Source organism: Salvia splendens, chromosome 17 (assembly GCF_004379255.2).
Source record: "Salvia splendens isolate huo1 chromosome 17, SspV2, whole genome shotgun sequence".
NCBI lineage: Eukaryota > Viridiplantae > Streptophyta > Magnoliopsida > Lamiales > Lamiaceae > Salvia > Salvia splendens.
The window spans coordinates 12,923,439-12,939,203 of NC_056048.1; the positions used below are offsets into that span (position 1 = coordinate 12,923,439).

Genomic DNA, 15,765 nt, shown 5'->3' on the forward strand with positions numbered 1-15,765 from the left:
CATCTTCCACAAGTACGGATCATCCCAATAGAAGTATCGGGAGTCGCTCTTGAGCTTCTACTTCTATGCCCTTGTAACTTCATCATTTTTGGGCAGCTCGCCCGTCACCAATTAGTTGGCCATGTCCGCAAACCATGGCTCCTGTTGCCTGTGTTGGATCTTTCTTCCTCGGTCAGCTTGATCAATCCCTTCATCTCGGTTGATCCACAGAAGTTCAGATGTTGCCTTGATCAGATATAAATGCTCCTCAGGGAAAGCGTCAGAGATAGCTTCCCCATTATCTTCCTGCATAATCCGGCTTAAGTGATCCGCTACTCTATTCTCGCTTCCCTTCTTGTCAACTACCTCCCAGTCGAACTCTTGTAGTAAGAGGACCCATCCGATCACACGCGGATTTGACTCTTTCTTTGCCAGTAAGTACTAGATGGCCGCATGGTTAGTATAGACTATCACCTTTGCCCCCAGCAGGTAGGGCCTGAACTTCTCGAAGGCGTAGACCACTGACAGCATCTCCTTCTCGGTGGTATCATATTTATTCTGCGCTTGATTCAGAGTTTTTGACGCGTAGAAGATAACATAACTCTTCCCATCAATCTTCTGACCCAAGACCACCCCCACTGCATAGTCGCTTGCATCGCACATCACCTTGAAGGGGTGACTCCAGTCAGGGGCGAGGATAATCTGAGAGCTGATCAGTCTGTCCTTCAATAGCTGGAAGGCGGCTTTGCAAGCATCAGAAAATTCGAACTCCACTTCACTCTGGAGCAGCCATGTCAAGGGTTGGGCTATCTTTGCAAAATCTTTGATAAATCGTCTATAAAAGCCAACATGACCCAAGAAGGCTCTGATCTCCTTTTGATTCGTCGGGTACGGGAGTTTCTCTATAACTGCCACCTTTGCTTGATCCACTTCTATTCCTCTGCTAGACACCACGTGTCCTAGGACTATTCCTTCGGTAACCATGAAATGACATTTTTCAAAATTCAGAACCAAGTCCTTCTGCCGGCATATTTCCAGTACTCTGTTTAGGCTATATAACCCCTGATCAAATGTGTCCCCATAGACGGTGAAATCGTCCATGAAGATCTCTATGCAGTCTTCCAACAAATCAGAGAAGATGCTCATCATGCATCTTTGGAAAGTGCCAGGGGCATTGCAGAGGCCAAACGACATCCTTCTGTAAGCGTAGGTGCCGAAAGGACAGGTGAAAGTGGTATTCTCTTGGTCCTCTGGATTCCCCGCGATCTGGAAATAGCCACTGTACCCATCAAGGAAACTGAAATATTGCTTCCCCGCCAATTTCTCAAGCATCTGGTCAATGAATGGCAGAGGGAAGTGATCCTTCTTCGTGGCCGCATTCAGCTTACTGTAGTCGATGCACATCCTCCACCCAGTGATTGGCCGTGTTGGGATCAACTCATTTTTCTCATTTTTTACAACCTGTATTCCTCCCTTCTTCGGCACCATATGTACTGGGCTGACCCAGTTACTATCAGGGATGGAGTATATGATTCCTATGGAGACCAGCTTGACTATCTCTTTGGGCACTTCTTCCCTCATGTTGGGGTTGAGTTTGCGTTGCTGGTCACGGTGCGGTTTAGCTTCATCCTCCAATCTGATGTGGTGCATGCACAAGTCTGGGCTGATGCCACAAGATCTGTCAGCTTTCATCCTATGGCTTTCTGGTTGCGCTTTAGTACTTCCAGCAATCTGTCTTCCTGCCCCTGGGTCAACTGACTATTGATGATGACTGACATTGTTTCGTCTTCCCCCAGATAGGCGTACTTCAAATGTGCTGGAAGGGGCTTTAACTCCTTCGCGGGTTTCGGCACTTCAGTGGGGAGTGGATTTTCTTCTGTTTCTCTTCTCAGTGACTTGCCTTGATCAGGCAGATTTTCGAGGCTAGACACTTGAGCCTTCCCGCTTGACCCAACTGGTCGCGGGCTCTCGCAAAAATCCATCATCGCTTTCGCGATGGCTTGATCATCCATTTCGCCAACATTCATGGCTTCTTACCATTTGGCGACTTCTCTCTCGACATTTTCATCTGCAGCGGATTCAGTGAACTGCCTCTGTAGGAATTCTTCCTCCAGATACTCCTGCACTAGTGGCTCAGTCACGTCTACTGAATACATATTTTCGCTGTCCGCTGGCCTCTTAATAGCTTCACCAATATTGAAAGTGAACTGCTCTCCATTGAAATCCAAGCTGATGGTCCCATTACGGACGTCAATTATAGTGCTGGCCGTGGACAGGAACGGCCTTCCCAGGAAAACTCCACTTGACTCCCTTGATGATTGCTCTGTCATCTTGATGACGAAGAAGTCAGCTGGGTACAGAAAGTTATTCACCTTCACGAGTACGTCTTCCAGAATTCCCTCCGGGTGAATACAAGATCTGTCTGCCAACTGTATCATTATATCAGTATCGACGAGCTTGGCCTCTCCCAGCTTCTTATAAATGGAGTATGGCAGAACATTGATAGACCCCCCTAAATCACACATGGCGTGCTCCACTTGAATATCCCCAATCGAAATTAGGAGCGTGAACATTCCTTGGTCGGTCTTTTTCGATGGGAGGTCGCTCCTCTGGATCACGGTAGAGCCGTTCTCCTCTGTAATCCGTCCTCATTGACCTTCTCCGCCAGGTAGTCCTTTATAAACTTACTGATTGGGGGCATCTTCAGTGCCGTCAAGAGTGGCACCTTGACTTCCACATCTTTGAACATACTGGCCACGTCGATTGTGACGTCTCTCTTCCTGGTCACCATTCCGCGGTATGGATATGGCTTGACCTTCTCAGTTTCTTCACCTTGACTCCCCCCTGTGGTCTCACTGCCCACCTTCGCTTTGCCTTTCTCTTTCCCTTTCGTTTGATCCGCTCCACTGGACTCTCCTTCTTCTTGGTGGCATTGTCCAGGTATAGACGTTGGGGACACTGCAGGTGGGCTGGAGCTCTGGTACACCTTCCCTAACCTCAGGGAGACTTCGCTAATGTTCTCACGCCCAGGCTGCTGCACCGTGGCAGGGATCTTTCCTTCGTTTCCTCTCAGCTCTCCAGCGACATTGCAACTTGAGACAGTTGCTTCGTAAGCATGTCCAGTGCTGCCCTTTGCTCCTTCTGGGCCTCTTGAATTTCTCGCATCGCATCATTAGGATGATGCGGGACTATCATTTCTCATTGACCTCCGTTGGGGTGCCGGTTGTATCTTTGATTCGATTGCCCCCACCGTGGTTGGGCTGAGCGTAGTCTGACGGCACATAGTGGTCTGGCTAGTACTGTGGCTGGTTGTGTTGTTGGTTGCCTGGGTGCTGTTGGTTACCTAGGTGCTATTGGTTGCCTTTTTGATGTGGCGGGACATAACTCACCACCTGGTTCTTCAGTTGTCTCCCCTGGTTGCTTGACTGGGGGCCCTGATGTCTGTAGCCCCAATTTCCTTTCTGCTGTCTGCTTGACCAATTAGGTTGTCCTCCACTGGACCAGTTCCCTTAAGGTCTGCTTGACCAATTGCCTTGTGGTCCTCCTGACCAGTTTGCCTGACCACCCTGCATTTTGTTCCCTCCGTTATTTGATCTCTCTTGGTTCCGAGCGGGCCAATTGGGCTGCCCCTCGGAGGGTTGTATCTGCTGCGTGGACGATTGAGGCGGTTGGCTTGGGTTCTGATCACTCCACTTGAAATTGGGATGATATCTCCACGGAGCATCCCTCTGCTTTCCCTGGATCCAGTTGCCGCTTGCGTTGCAATGGCCGACGGAATTCACCTGAGGTTGTGGTTCCGCTTCAGGAGGGAATTAGCAATAATAGTAGTGGTGCTCTTCCGGTGGTGGTGGCACATATGGCTTCTCCTTGGGTGCAGGCGGCGGAGGTGCTCTGGACTTCTCTACTGCCTCTAGCAGCTTCTTCTCCATTTGCTCGAATCGAGCCTCCAACTTCTCATCACTTCTTGCCTCCGCTGCGTGCACGACACCTCTTCTTTATTGGCTGCGGGAGGTCTCATACGATCTCTCTGCTTCGATTAGCTTCTCCAGAATAATCTTTGCTTGACTGAATAGGGTTTTTGAGAAATCCCCTTGGGCTGCTAGGTTGAGGTCGTTTTTGCTGTCCACCGTAAGTCCGCCATAGAAGGTTGAGTAGATCTCACGATCTCCCATCTTATGGTTGGGGCACGCTTGAAGTAGTCCCTGGAATCTATCCCAGTATTGGCCCAGAGGCTCATCATACTCTTGCCTTGCCTCTGTAATCTCTTGTTTCAGGGCACTCATCTTCGAAGCTGGGAATATGTGATCTAAAGAATATCATACGGAACTCGGCCCATGTCCTGATCGATCCCTCTGGCAACCTCGACAGCCAGACTCCTGCATCGCCCTTCAAGACGAAGGGTATAGCTTTTAGCCTGTAATCCTCCAAAGTGGATCCAACCGGGACGGGCTGAATATCACAATATCTGCAAAATTCTTCAAGGAAAGCGTAAGGACATTCTTTCGAAAGGCCATAGAAATTTGACAACACGGCTAGCACCCTTGATTTGATAGCGATTGTTCGCATCCCTGGAGTGATAGCGATAGCATGGGTGGGCTCCTTCTCACCATGAGCGTGCGTTCTGTTCTCCTTCTTCCTCGCTGATTAGCTGTTCTACAGCTGTTGCTTCTAATGCGGCTCTGTATCGAGTGGTAACAACACCGGCTTCCTGGACACGCCAATGAGCGTTAGTATCTCTGTATATGAGAGGATGATTTCAGTGTCCTCCGCGGTGGTACCTTCTCATAAAAGGAAAGAAAAAAACAAATTAGAAAAGAAAGAAATAAAACTATTTACACCTATGCACTAAACACATCCATAAAATAACACCATGTTTCCCCGGCAACGGTGCCATTTTGGTCGGACGCGATTTAAGAAGACGAGTTGATCAAGCTATATAGAAGATAACTGAACCGAGTGGATCAGTTAGTAAATGTCGTTGCCACATGATCAAAGCGTTCTCTCTCGTTCCCGCCGCAAATATGTTTTTATAACTCCCAAATTTGCACTACTTTAACAGTAAAGAGACAAGTTCATGGTCGGTCCCACAGAGAAACCGGTGTGTTGAGTGTGTGAGTAGTGAACAGGGGTCGGCTGCTGCCACGCTTTAAGTTGGGAGTTTTTAAGCTACTGGATTACGCTAGGCAGAATATAGACTATCTACTTGATCAAGACACTCATCATGCTGGAAGAAAAATGGAAATTGGATCAAGTGAACGATAGGTTGGAATAAAGACTAACTACCTAATCATGCTACGAAACTGTGAAAACACCTTGACATTCAACATAATGAAACACTGGATCAGAGACTTTAAAGCAAACTAAACTGGAACTGTGGACAATTTTCTCGAAAACAAAATAACCCCGAATTTTATATTCAAAGCTCAGATCAGTACTGTGAACATGTGGACTACAAAAAGATCGATTCTTTAACTACAGAATAACACAGAATTAAACTAAGCTAACTACTTCAGAAAATAAGAAAGCGAGTAAGCCGAGAAACTCTCGGTCGGAAACATGAGACGGCGCCAAACAAAGTAAAAGTGAACTACTTGCGACCAAACAAATTTAACGTAATAACTTGTAATTTAAAATCTGCCCTAAGGAAACAACTGCATCTACGTAAACAACTAACTAAGCCATAATAATGCAGAAATCACAATTCGACTATTAGATCTACAACTTCCGAAGCTAATTCAGACATGATCACACCTTCAATCAACATAAACATACTTAGATCTACTCTACCATACTACATACGACCAGATCTAAACATCCTAGAACACTTAATCCAAGATTTCGTTGCAACCAAGCGAAATTCGTAAGTTAGCAGCTCAGATTTAATAGATTAAACATTAACAAAATCATTTAGCTAAGAGATGCTCATAAATCAGGAACCAAAGGTAAATCAAAGAACTCATGCATGGGAAACAGAACAATCTAAGGTAAGCTGAAATCATATCATCTAATTTACTTCGCTAAAACATTCAGATTTGATAATAACGAGGAAAAGTAAAACCAAACGTACCAAGACTAAAAAATAATAGATTGTATCCTCGCCCCTTCTCGGGACGGTGTTACACAACTTCAAACATTGAAATAAAACCACCACCCAACTAAAACTAAAACCCATAATCTAAGTGTGTGCGACGGAAGTTAGGAATATGAAGTGCGGTGAGCTACCATTTCAGCCCTAGAAGAGAGCTGAATTCTTAAGTATGTTTCCATGTACGCGTCTCCCTTTTCGTATATCCCCCTACCCGCGCTTGCCCTTCTATTTATAGAGAGGCGTAGGACTCTGATCCCTAGGGTACCATCCTCTCGAAAAGTCGTTCCTGCCCTTGGCTTTTGGGGTTTTTGGATTACGCTCAATCTTCTATGTGGGGAACTCCTGTTGGCTCCATTTAATTCTGACTTGATCAACTTAGCACTACAGTTTTGACTTCATTTCTCTTGATCCATCTATCCGCCCAATTAGTCCATGCAGCGTTTGATCATGGCAGATTTCATACACCCCTGGCTCAAAGTTGTTCGTTAGATTATAGAATTGGATGTAGTTTTATCACAGAACTGAAGCATGAAACGAGCCTCGTCACTCCACGTTATGTTTTCGTTTTAAGCTTTTCTGTTTTAACATAGTAATTTCTATGTTCATAGATTCGAAATTTGGGGATAAGTCTAAGAGGTAGGCGGTGAACTTCCGAATTTGGGAGGGTTAGAATGTGGAAGCGCATCGTTGACTCTATTGTGAAGAAATAACAGTGGTGGTTGGTGATTATGTTGTGTTTGTAAAGAAAATTTAATAGTTTGTGTATTTTGGAGTAAGAATGATGAATTGTGGTTTTAGAATAAATAAAAAAAATTGGAATTCGAATAGACTGATGAGCGATAGGAATTGCGATTTAATGAAAGTTTGTCTATTTGCATTATTTTGCACCTTTTGAATTCAGAATTCAATTGAAGTAGTCGCCTGGACATGGAGATTTGGTGAGAATTGCAAGACAACTACTCCGTATGTTATACTCCCTCCGTCCTCATTCCCGATTAATTGTCACTCTTTTCCATTTCGATCCGTAGTAGATCTCACATTCCACTAACTCACACCCATATTTTATTATAAAACCAATATAAAAAAGTGGATCTCACGTTCCACTAACTTTTTCAACTAACTTTTCTTTACATTTCTTAAAACCCATGTCCGGTTAAAGAGTGACAATTAATCGGGGACGGAGGGAGTAATTCTGATAAAATTCTTGGAAATTTTGCAGTCAACAATGGAATGGGAGGATATAATCTGTAATTCTGTAGAAGAAGAATGGCGGGGAGAGAGTGATTATGAAGAAATATGAAGATTGTGTTTCTCGATTGAAAACAATAACAATATGTCTAACGGTGTTGACGGAAGGTGAGGAGATGGACAGGAGAGATAATTTTATAATATATGAAAATAATAAAAATATGTCTTAGAGCATCGTGTCCACGATAGAAATAGCTCAGCCAATAGTCCAGCCATAGCATACCACAAACTCCTCCTGCCATATCAGCTGCACTAAAAACTCATCCCGCCACATCATGAGGACAAACAACTAGTCAAGCAATAGGTCAGTCATAGTCACAATAAACAAAATTATAAAAATAAATAATTAACAATCACACAAAATACAGAATTAAATTTACGAGACAGATACGGGAAAACTCAATAATAATATTGAAATTTTTAAAAGTACATTAATTAAAAAAAAGTACATCAATTAAAAAAAAATTACATTAATCTAAAAAAAAACTCCTCCGCAACACCCCGCCTCCGCCTCCGTCCTCGCCGTCGTCGCCGTTGTTGTCGCAGCTATCTGAGCCCGGTACTACAACATGTACCCTCGGCTGCAAATCTGCGGCATCTGAGCCCGCGTCTAAGCCCCCACCTGTGCCGCGACGGGATTCAAATTGGCCCGCATACTCACGAGCATTGCGTGAAGAAAACTCTTCTCCTCGGGGTCAGTTGCCGCCCTCCATTCAGCTAAGATATTGTACATCTGAGCTCGCGTTTGTTGACGCGCGAAGAAGAGGAGCTCGGCTGTCGACCCGCCAACAGGGGGATGCCGACTGGACCTCCTGGGAGACCTGGCGAGCCCGTTGCGCCCACCTTTGACCAACCGGGCGAGTGCGGCGAGCAAACGCGGGAGGGGACAGGAACTCCTGTACATCCTCGGGGAAGTCGTGGGAACCGCCGCTGTAATCACCAGTATAGTTCAGGCGCTGCATCTTCGGCCAGCCAGCATCGACACCTGCCCGAAACTTCTGGGAGTCCATCAACACCTCATAGCAGTTCCAATAGGTGAACTCCTTATAAAGCCCGGGCACGGGGAAGGCTTTCTCCGCTCTCCTCCTGCAGTCATCCTCAGTTTGGCCACTGGTCTGCATGCAGAGGGCGTTGGTGTAAAAGCCCGAAAATTGGGAGACCCGAGCCCTGATTCGGTCCCACCCCTTCCGGCACTCCTCCCCGCTGCGTGGCCTCCCCTCCGGGCAAAATGTCTTGTAGGCTGCTGCTATTTTATCCCACAAGTTGACGATCCTCTGATTGTTCGAGGCGAGGGGATCATCGCAAACACTCACCCACGCCTTGGACAGCGCGACGTTCTCCGCGTCCGTCCACTTCCTCCGTGTCGGGCTGTCGTCATCAGCCGGCTGCGACGACTCGTCGACCACCCTCTTGCCCTTCCCCTTCTTCTTCTTTGGCGCGCCCCGATCCCGCCCTACTCTCCCCGTTTGAAAGGGGGGTGTCCGCATCCCCGAGATCTATCCCCAACTCCTCTAAGGAGAATGTATCACACCCAGTGAACTGCGTCTCCGATGGAGTCGATGTATGCGAAGAAGCAGTCACAAAATCAAAACTGGGCCATAGATGTTGCCCCCCCCGGCGTCCCCTGCATCCCCGCCCACCCCGGCATCATCTGCATCCCGGGTTGCATCGCCGGCCCCCCGGCATCCCCTACCATCCCGGCATACCACCCTAGGATGCCATCCCGGGCATCATTTGCTGCCAAGTGTACATGTTGTAGTACCAGGCCATTGGACCCCATCCACCTCCCACGGGTTCCGTGGGAGTTTGAGACCCACTCGTCCCTAGAATAGGCTCGTTTTTGTGCTCCATTTCGCGTTGTTGCTCTTGTACAGAAATTAAGATAGAGAGAATACTCGTTAAAACAAGTGGTGCAAATGAAAATGACATGCAAATCGCGTATATATAGTGTTTCGAAAATTAAATAAAAAAAATCCGCTGGCCGATCGCTCGCTGATCGGGAGCCTGCAATGGCAGCCAGTCGATCGGCGAGCGCATCGTCCAGCGCTTGGCAATCGGCGTACGCTCGCCATTTTTCTCGCCGATTTGGCTCTCGCCTGCTGCAATGGTTCGGCGAGCGGACCGGCGAGCGCCAGAGATCGGCTAGCCGGTCCGCTCGCCGCCATTGTGGATGCTCTTATGCGAAAGAGGACGTGGAAGAGCAACACTCACTATCGCTCAAAACTTGTCCCTCAGCATATCAAATCTCTAGATAAGTATATATTAAACAAAATAAAAATAGGAGATTAGATATTTTATTTTTGGCTAAAAATAAAAATTAATTACTTCTAATGGGACTACCAGAAAAGGAAAATCAATCTTGTAATGGAAGAGCTGGACAGATGGAAGTCTTCAAATCGTTGATTAAAGTGTTCTGGATATCTTCCTCTTGCTTTAAAACGAATTTTGGGTGTTGTGGACGTGAATGAGTGTGTTTGGAGTTGTGTTTGGTCCACTTTTATAGGCGTGAGTTCGAATCCTACTCGGACTCGTCTTTGTTAGTCGTTGAGACTGTTCTGGTATAAGTCGACGACTTGTAAGTCAGCAAGTCGCTGAAATGTTTATGGAAATCGGTGGTTCTCGGCAAGTCGCCGAGATTTGATCTATTTTGTTATGTCAATATTTATTTAGATCCATGCAGATTTATAAAGACATGTTAGATTTTATAAGGATCGAAAAATCATTCAACAAAAAAATATACTCCTTTCGTTTCATAGAAATATGAAACGATACGGGTTTTGAGTATAAAATTGGTAAAGTAAGAGAGAGATAAACACATAGTGTTAGTAAAAAATGAGTCCAACTAAAAAACTTGTTCTTTTAACGCTCTTCACTCTCATCATCTTCGTTTATCGTTGTGGCTTGCTCAGGTTGGATTGTCAAACTGATCCGGTTGGCCAATTGTACGCCTTCCACTCGTGAACACAGTTGAGCGGATCTAGATGAGATTCAGATTGATCAGTTCAATTTAGTCGTACTTAAGTGAGGTGAATGGAAGAGCTAAAAAGTGTGTTTTCAAAACCTTAACCCACAATACTATTAACTTGTATAGGGAGGTAAGGATCGATCCCACAGAGATGATGTGTTTGACATTAATTGTTGGACACGAAATGGGAATGGCTGCGGCCACGCTTTCTAGGGGTGGGTTAAGTTAACTACTTGACTTGAGAAATTAAACAAGCTAAGGTTCTAAACTGATCAACTTACTTAAATGAAACTCAACTAACATGATCAACTCAACTAAACTTTCTCAAAATGGGCAAATGGAATAAAACGGGGACTGTCAGTCCCCTGCAAAGTGTACGATGAAGTAAAAACTTTTAACAACTTCATCTTCTTCACTAAATCAACATGAAAAATAGAGTAAAAACAGTTATGAACGGTTATGAATAACGAAACATTATAACAACTTGTGAACTTAAATCTATTCCTAAAATCTAATCTACGACTACGTAAACAAGAAACTAACCCATGATCATTCAGAAATAAAACATCAACTACTAGATCTAAACATCCTAAAGTAACTTATCCATGATTTCCTTCACAACTAGACAAAAACACAACTCGAAAATTCAGATTTGACCAAATCAACGCGAAACAAAACATTTTGAGTTAAGACATGCGACATAAAACGGAAATAAAAGCAGATCAGAAATATCATGCATGAAAACAGAACATATCAACTGGAAACGAAACCATAACTCTAAATTCACTAAATCAAAAACATCAACAGTCAATAACATCAAAAGTAAACTGAAAACAAACAAACGAAAACAAGAAATTATTTCATCGCTCCTACTCGAAGCGGAATAGTGGAACCGAACGCAAAAAATTCAGAAAACCAACACCAACCCATGACTAAACTAAACTAAAACAAGACCAAGTGTGTGTGCAACGGAAATCAGGAAGATGAAGTAAAATGAGCTTCGATTTCAACCCTAGAAGAGAGCTAAATTCCTAAAGATATTCTAAGAATGTATGTGAGACCCCCAGACCGTGAGAGATTTTTTTTTTTCGTTTTGGGCTTCCTTTATATAGACAGACGTAGAGCTCTGATCCCTAGGGTACCATCCTCTCCGAAATGTCATTCATGTCCTTCACTTTGTGGTGTGGTCTTTTAGCTCTATCTTCCATGCAGAAACTCCTGCTTGTTCCATATAATTCTGACTTGATCAACTCAGCGCTGCAGTTTTTGGCTCCATTCCTTGATCCGTTCATCCGCCCAATTGATCCGTTCATTTACTGAATATGACGGATTTTTATACATACCTAACTCAAAATTGGATGTTTGTTACAGAATTTGATGTAGTTTTATGTTATAATACATGCGTGAAACGAGCCTCATCACCAACCTAGAACAGGAAGAAGTTTCCTAAAAATGAAAAAAAAATATATTTTTAGAAAATGAATCAAAATGGAAAGTAAAATATAAAAATTAAAAATTTCATTAACCATTTTTAAAGTTAAAAAATGCATTCTGGTTATAAAGGAGGCTTGGAGCTCATAACTTAATTACACGAGTAGCAATTACAAAGTCCGCAGAGACGGTGTAGTTGATTCTGGATGGGAGAGTTGCAAGAAAGGACGACTAAGCAATTACAAAACCATTTAGCGACCGAATTGTAGGATACCATTTGCGGACCATAATAACCTTTCCTCTTTTCTATAAGATAGGACAAAGGCAACTAACAACAGAAGTAGCAAAAAACAGGGCATCATGGAAGTTTCTCCTCTCTACACTTGTCTCGCTCTGTTTCTCGTCATCCTAACTTTCAAACACTTCACAACCAAAAACCACCGCCGTCTACCTCCGACACCATCTCCGGCACTGCCCTTCATCGGCCACCTTCACCTCCTGACCCCGCCGCTCCACCGCACCTTCCACTGCTTCTCCCTCACACACGGCCCCATCTTCTCCCTCAAGCTCGGCGTCCGCCGCGTCGTGGTCGTGTCATCGCCCGATCTCGTCGACGAATGCTTCACCCAAAACGACGTCGTTTTCTCCAACCGGCCGCGCGTGCTGGTGGACAAGTACATCGGCTACAACCACACCACCATCGCCGGCGCTCCCTACGGCCCCCACTGGCGCGGCCTCCGCCGCCTCGGGGCTGCTGAGGCGCTCTCCCCAGCCCGCCTCAACGCGCTCTCTGAGGCCAGGCAGGACGAGACGCGCCGCGCGCTCTCGAGGCTGGCGGCGGCCGCGACAGCAGGTGGACACGGATTCTCGGCGGTGGAATTGAGGCCGAGGATCTTCGACGTCATCTTCAGCATAATCATGAGGACGCTCGCCGGAGAGAAATATTCTTCCTCCGGCGCCGGCAACGGGGAATTCGGCGGAGAAATACAGGAGATGGTGAGTGAGGTTTTCGAGTCGGCGCAGTCGTCGAATCCGGAGGATTTTGTGCCGATTTTGAAGTGGATTGATTACAGAGGATTGAAGAGGAAGCTGAGTGATTTGGGGAAAAGGCTCGACGATTTTTATGAGGAGCTGCTGGCGGAGGAACGCCGGGAGAGGAGGTGCGACACCGTTATAGGCCACCTGTTGGCAATGCAGGAATCGGATTCTCAATTCTACACGGATCAAACCATCAAAGGCTTTATTACGGTGAGAATATGTGTTTTCATATATTTTTTATTGTTATTATTGTAGCTTTATAGTAATTTACAATACCCTAAGAAAAAAAAAATACTAACAACCGACTGCTAATGAATTACGCTAGATTTTGTAGGAACATGAATTTTATTTTAGGTAAATTGCAAAAATAAAATTTGTCATTTAACATTTTCTTAATTGTCCAATGGTAAAAAAGTTTAAACATGTTAGGTGTCTGAATTTATTAAGTAACACGTACATATGAGAACATTAAAGACGAGACTAAGTTTATTAGAAAGACGTACTATTTTAAGTAGTCGACCATTTTGTTCAGATAGTATTTTTTCATTTCTCACATACTCCCTCCGTCCCTTAAAGTTTATCACACTTTTTTCTGTACTCGTTTTGTAAAAATAATAATAATAAATAGTTAGAGTGAAGAGAGTGTAAAGTAAGAGATAGAATAATTTAGTACATAATTCTCCTATGTATAAGATTACGTGAGAAATAGGTTAAAATTATAATAAAATTAACCATTTTTAAAAATTATGGAATAGATTTGATCCAACTTTATGACTTTTTTTTAGGATTTGTACTTTATTATATCTATTCAAGAAGTACTGTAACTCTTTTAACATCTCAGCTCTTTCCGTGATATGATAGAAAGTTTTCTAAGGCACCTTTATCCATAACTTTCAGTTATCAAAATTGAGGGCATAGAGACTCTACTTAGAAGAGGTCTCGCATACAAGTCCGATCTAAATGTATAATGTAGTTGCATTTTATGTATATTATGAAGATATTATTATAGGGTCCCATTTTCTCTACCGCTAAAATAGAACTTGAGAATCGTATCAATTTACTGATTTATTAATATTAGTTACTGATTCAATATCAATTCACTGATCATGAATATTAGTAGAGTTTGTGGTATTAAAAAATTAGCAACTTACATGTTTTTTTATGCCAACTAATGCAACCATCAGCGAACTAATTGATTTCCAAATTTTAGTTTTAACGTAGTTTTAGATTCTCTTCAGGGGAAATTTACTCACTTTAAAAAAATAAGCCTAGGTAGTAAGAAACCAATAACTGAAGTATAAATAGAGTGTATATGCGTGTTTATCATAATTATTGTGCTGTTTAAATTGTTCACTCTTATAACTACAATGAATTAATACTGAAACTATCAAATGCCGACTTGTAAGTACAATGATTTAATAGGTTATCTCGTGAATTACGAGCAAAAGCTAAGCTGGTCATTTTCATTTTATTTCCTTCCTACTAAAGCAATTTATATTAATGTGACTAGAATATGATAGTTGCGGGCACGGACACATCAGTTGTGACAATAGAATGGGCCATGTCCCTTTTGCTCAACCACCCCAATGTCCTCGAAATCGCTAGGCTCGAGCTTGATTCGAAAGTCGAACCCCATCGTCTAGTGGAGGAACGCGATTTACCTGATTTAAGTTATCTTCAGAACATTATTTCAGAGACGTTCCGTATGTTCCCTGCCGGCCCACTGGTGGTGCCACGTGAGTCATCTTCGGATTGTAGGGTCGGAGGTTATGACATTCCAAGTGGGTCGATCTTATTGGTCAATGCTTGGGCCATTCACAGAGATCCCGATGTGTGGGAAGAGCCAATGAGGTTTAAGCCCGAGAGATTCGAAGGAGGGAGAGAGGTGCCAACAGAGAATTTGTTGCCGTTTGGGATGGGGCGCAGGGCGTGCCCCGGGGCGGGTTTGGGGCGACGAATGGTCGGGTTGGCGTTGGCGTCGTTGCTTCAATGCTTTGATTGGGAGAGAATGGGTCCGGACCAAGTTGATTTAGCCGAAGGAGTTGGGTTAACCATGCCCAAATTAAAGCCCTTGGAGGCTATGTGCAGACCAAGACAAATCATGCTCGAGGCTATTTCAACAAGGAATGTGATCGACTAAATTGTTCGATTCTAACTAGTTTATATTAATTGAGTTGTGTGTGTCTTTATTTTAGACTCAAATCAGTTTTAGTGTGAAAGCCAATTTGAATAAATTGAAGACAATAACTTTTGTGGGTTTAATCCTTACGCTTATGTGTTATCAGGTAACTATAAATTAATTACTTTAGAAATAATTACATAAATACTCATTCTGTTCATGATTAAATATCTCATATTTGGTCTGACACGAGTTTTAAGAAATTGTTTGACTTTATAAATTAAAGGGTTAGAAAAAGTTAGTGAATGTGAATGTTACTTTTATATATTGGTTATATAATAAAATGTGAGTGGAATGAGTTAGTGGAATGTATGGTTCACTTACTAAATATAGTAAAAAGTAAAATGAGACATTTATTGACGGACGGACAAAAAAAGAAAAAATGTGACATTTATTGGCGGACAGAGAAATAAGACTATGTTACTTTACTTAACAGTAATTACAGAGTGGTTTTCAACACTGTACTCGCACACACAACAGACAATTTCAAACTCTAATTAAAGTAATTATTAAAGTTTTGATACTAAATTATAATGAAATTATTAGTAAAGGATGTTTTAAAATTGAGAGATTCTTAAAAAATGATCTTAAGTTTTGTTTTTAACTTAAATTTTCACTTATAAATTCACAACTTTAGCTGGCGATCAAGAATTAGATATTGGAGAACCGAAACAAATCGTTGTATTCCCATATAAACTGTACAAAGAATTAGGTGAAATGCATTTTGTTGCCACACAAGATCCTCATCCTTCCACCCCGTTTGCTAAAATTCAGGGCAGTGATGCTCAACTCAAGGTGATATGAAGTGAACGGCGGGTGATAAAGAGAACAAGAAAA

The 15,765-nt window shown here is 43.3% G+C and overlaps 2 protein-coding genes across 2 annotated transcripts; one reads left to right on the top strand and one right to left on the bottom strand.

The window, feature by feature from the left end:
* Nucleotides 1-2,012: 2,012 nt before the first annotated feature.
* LOC121774323 lies at nt 2,013-2,552 on the bottom strand. The gene has a single exon (XM_042171217.1). It carries the CDS (start codon nt 2,550-2,552, stop codon nt 2,013-2,015), a length of 540 nt encoding a protein of 179 aa, XP_042027151.1.
* Nucleotides 2,553-11,716: 9,164 nt separating this feature from the next.
* On the top strand, nt 11,717-15,025 carry LOC121773716 (cytochrome P450 81Q32-like). The gene is made up of 2 exons (XM_042170635.1): nt 11,717-12,959; nt 14,260-15,025. Exons 1-2 carry the CDS (start codon nt 12,072-12,074, stop codon nt 14,887-14,889), a joined length of 1,518 nt encoding a protein of 505 aa, XP_042026569.1. The 5' UTR covers nt 11,717-12,071; the 3' UTR covers nt 14,890-15,025.
* The last annotated feature ends 740 nt before the right edge of the window (nt 15,026-15,765 follow it).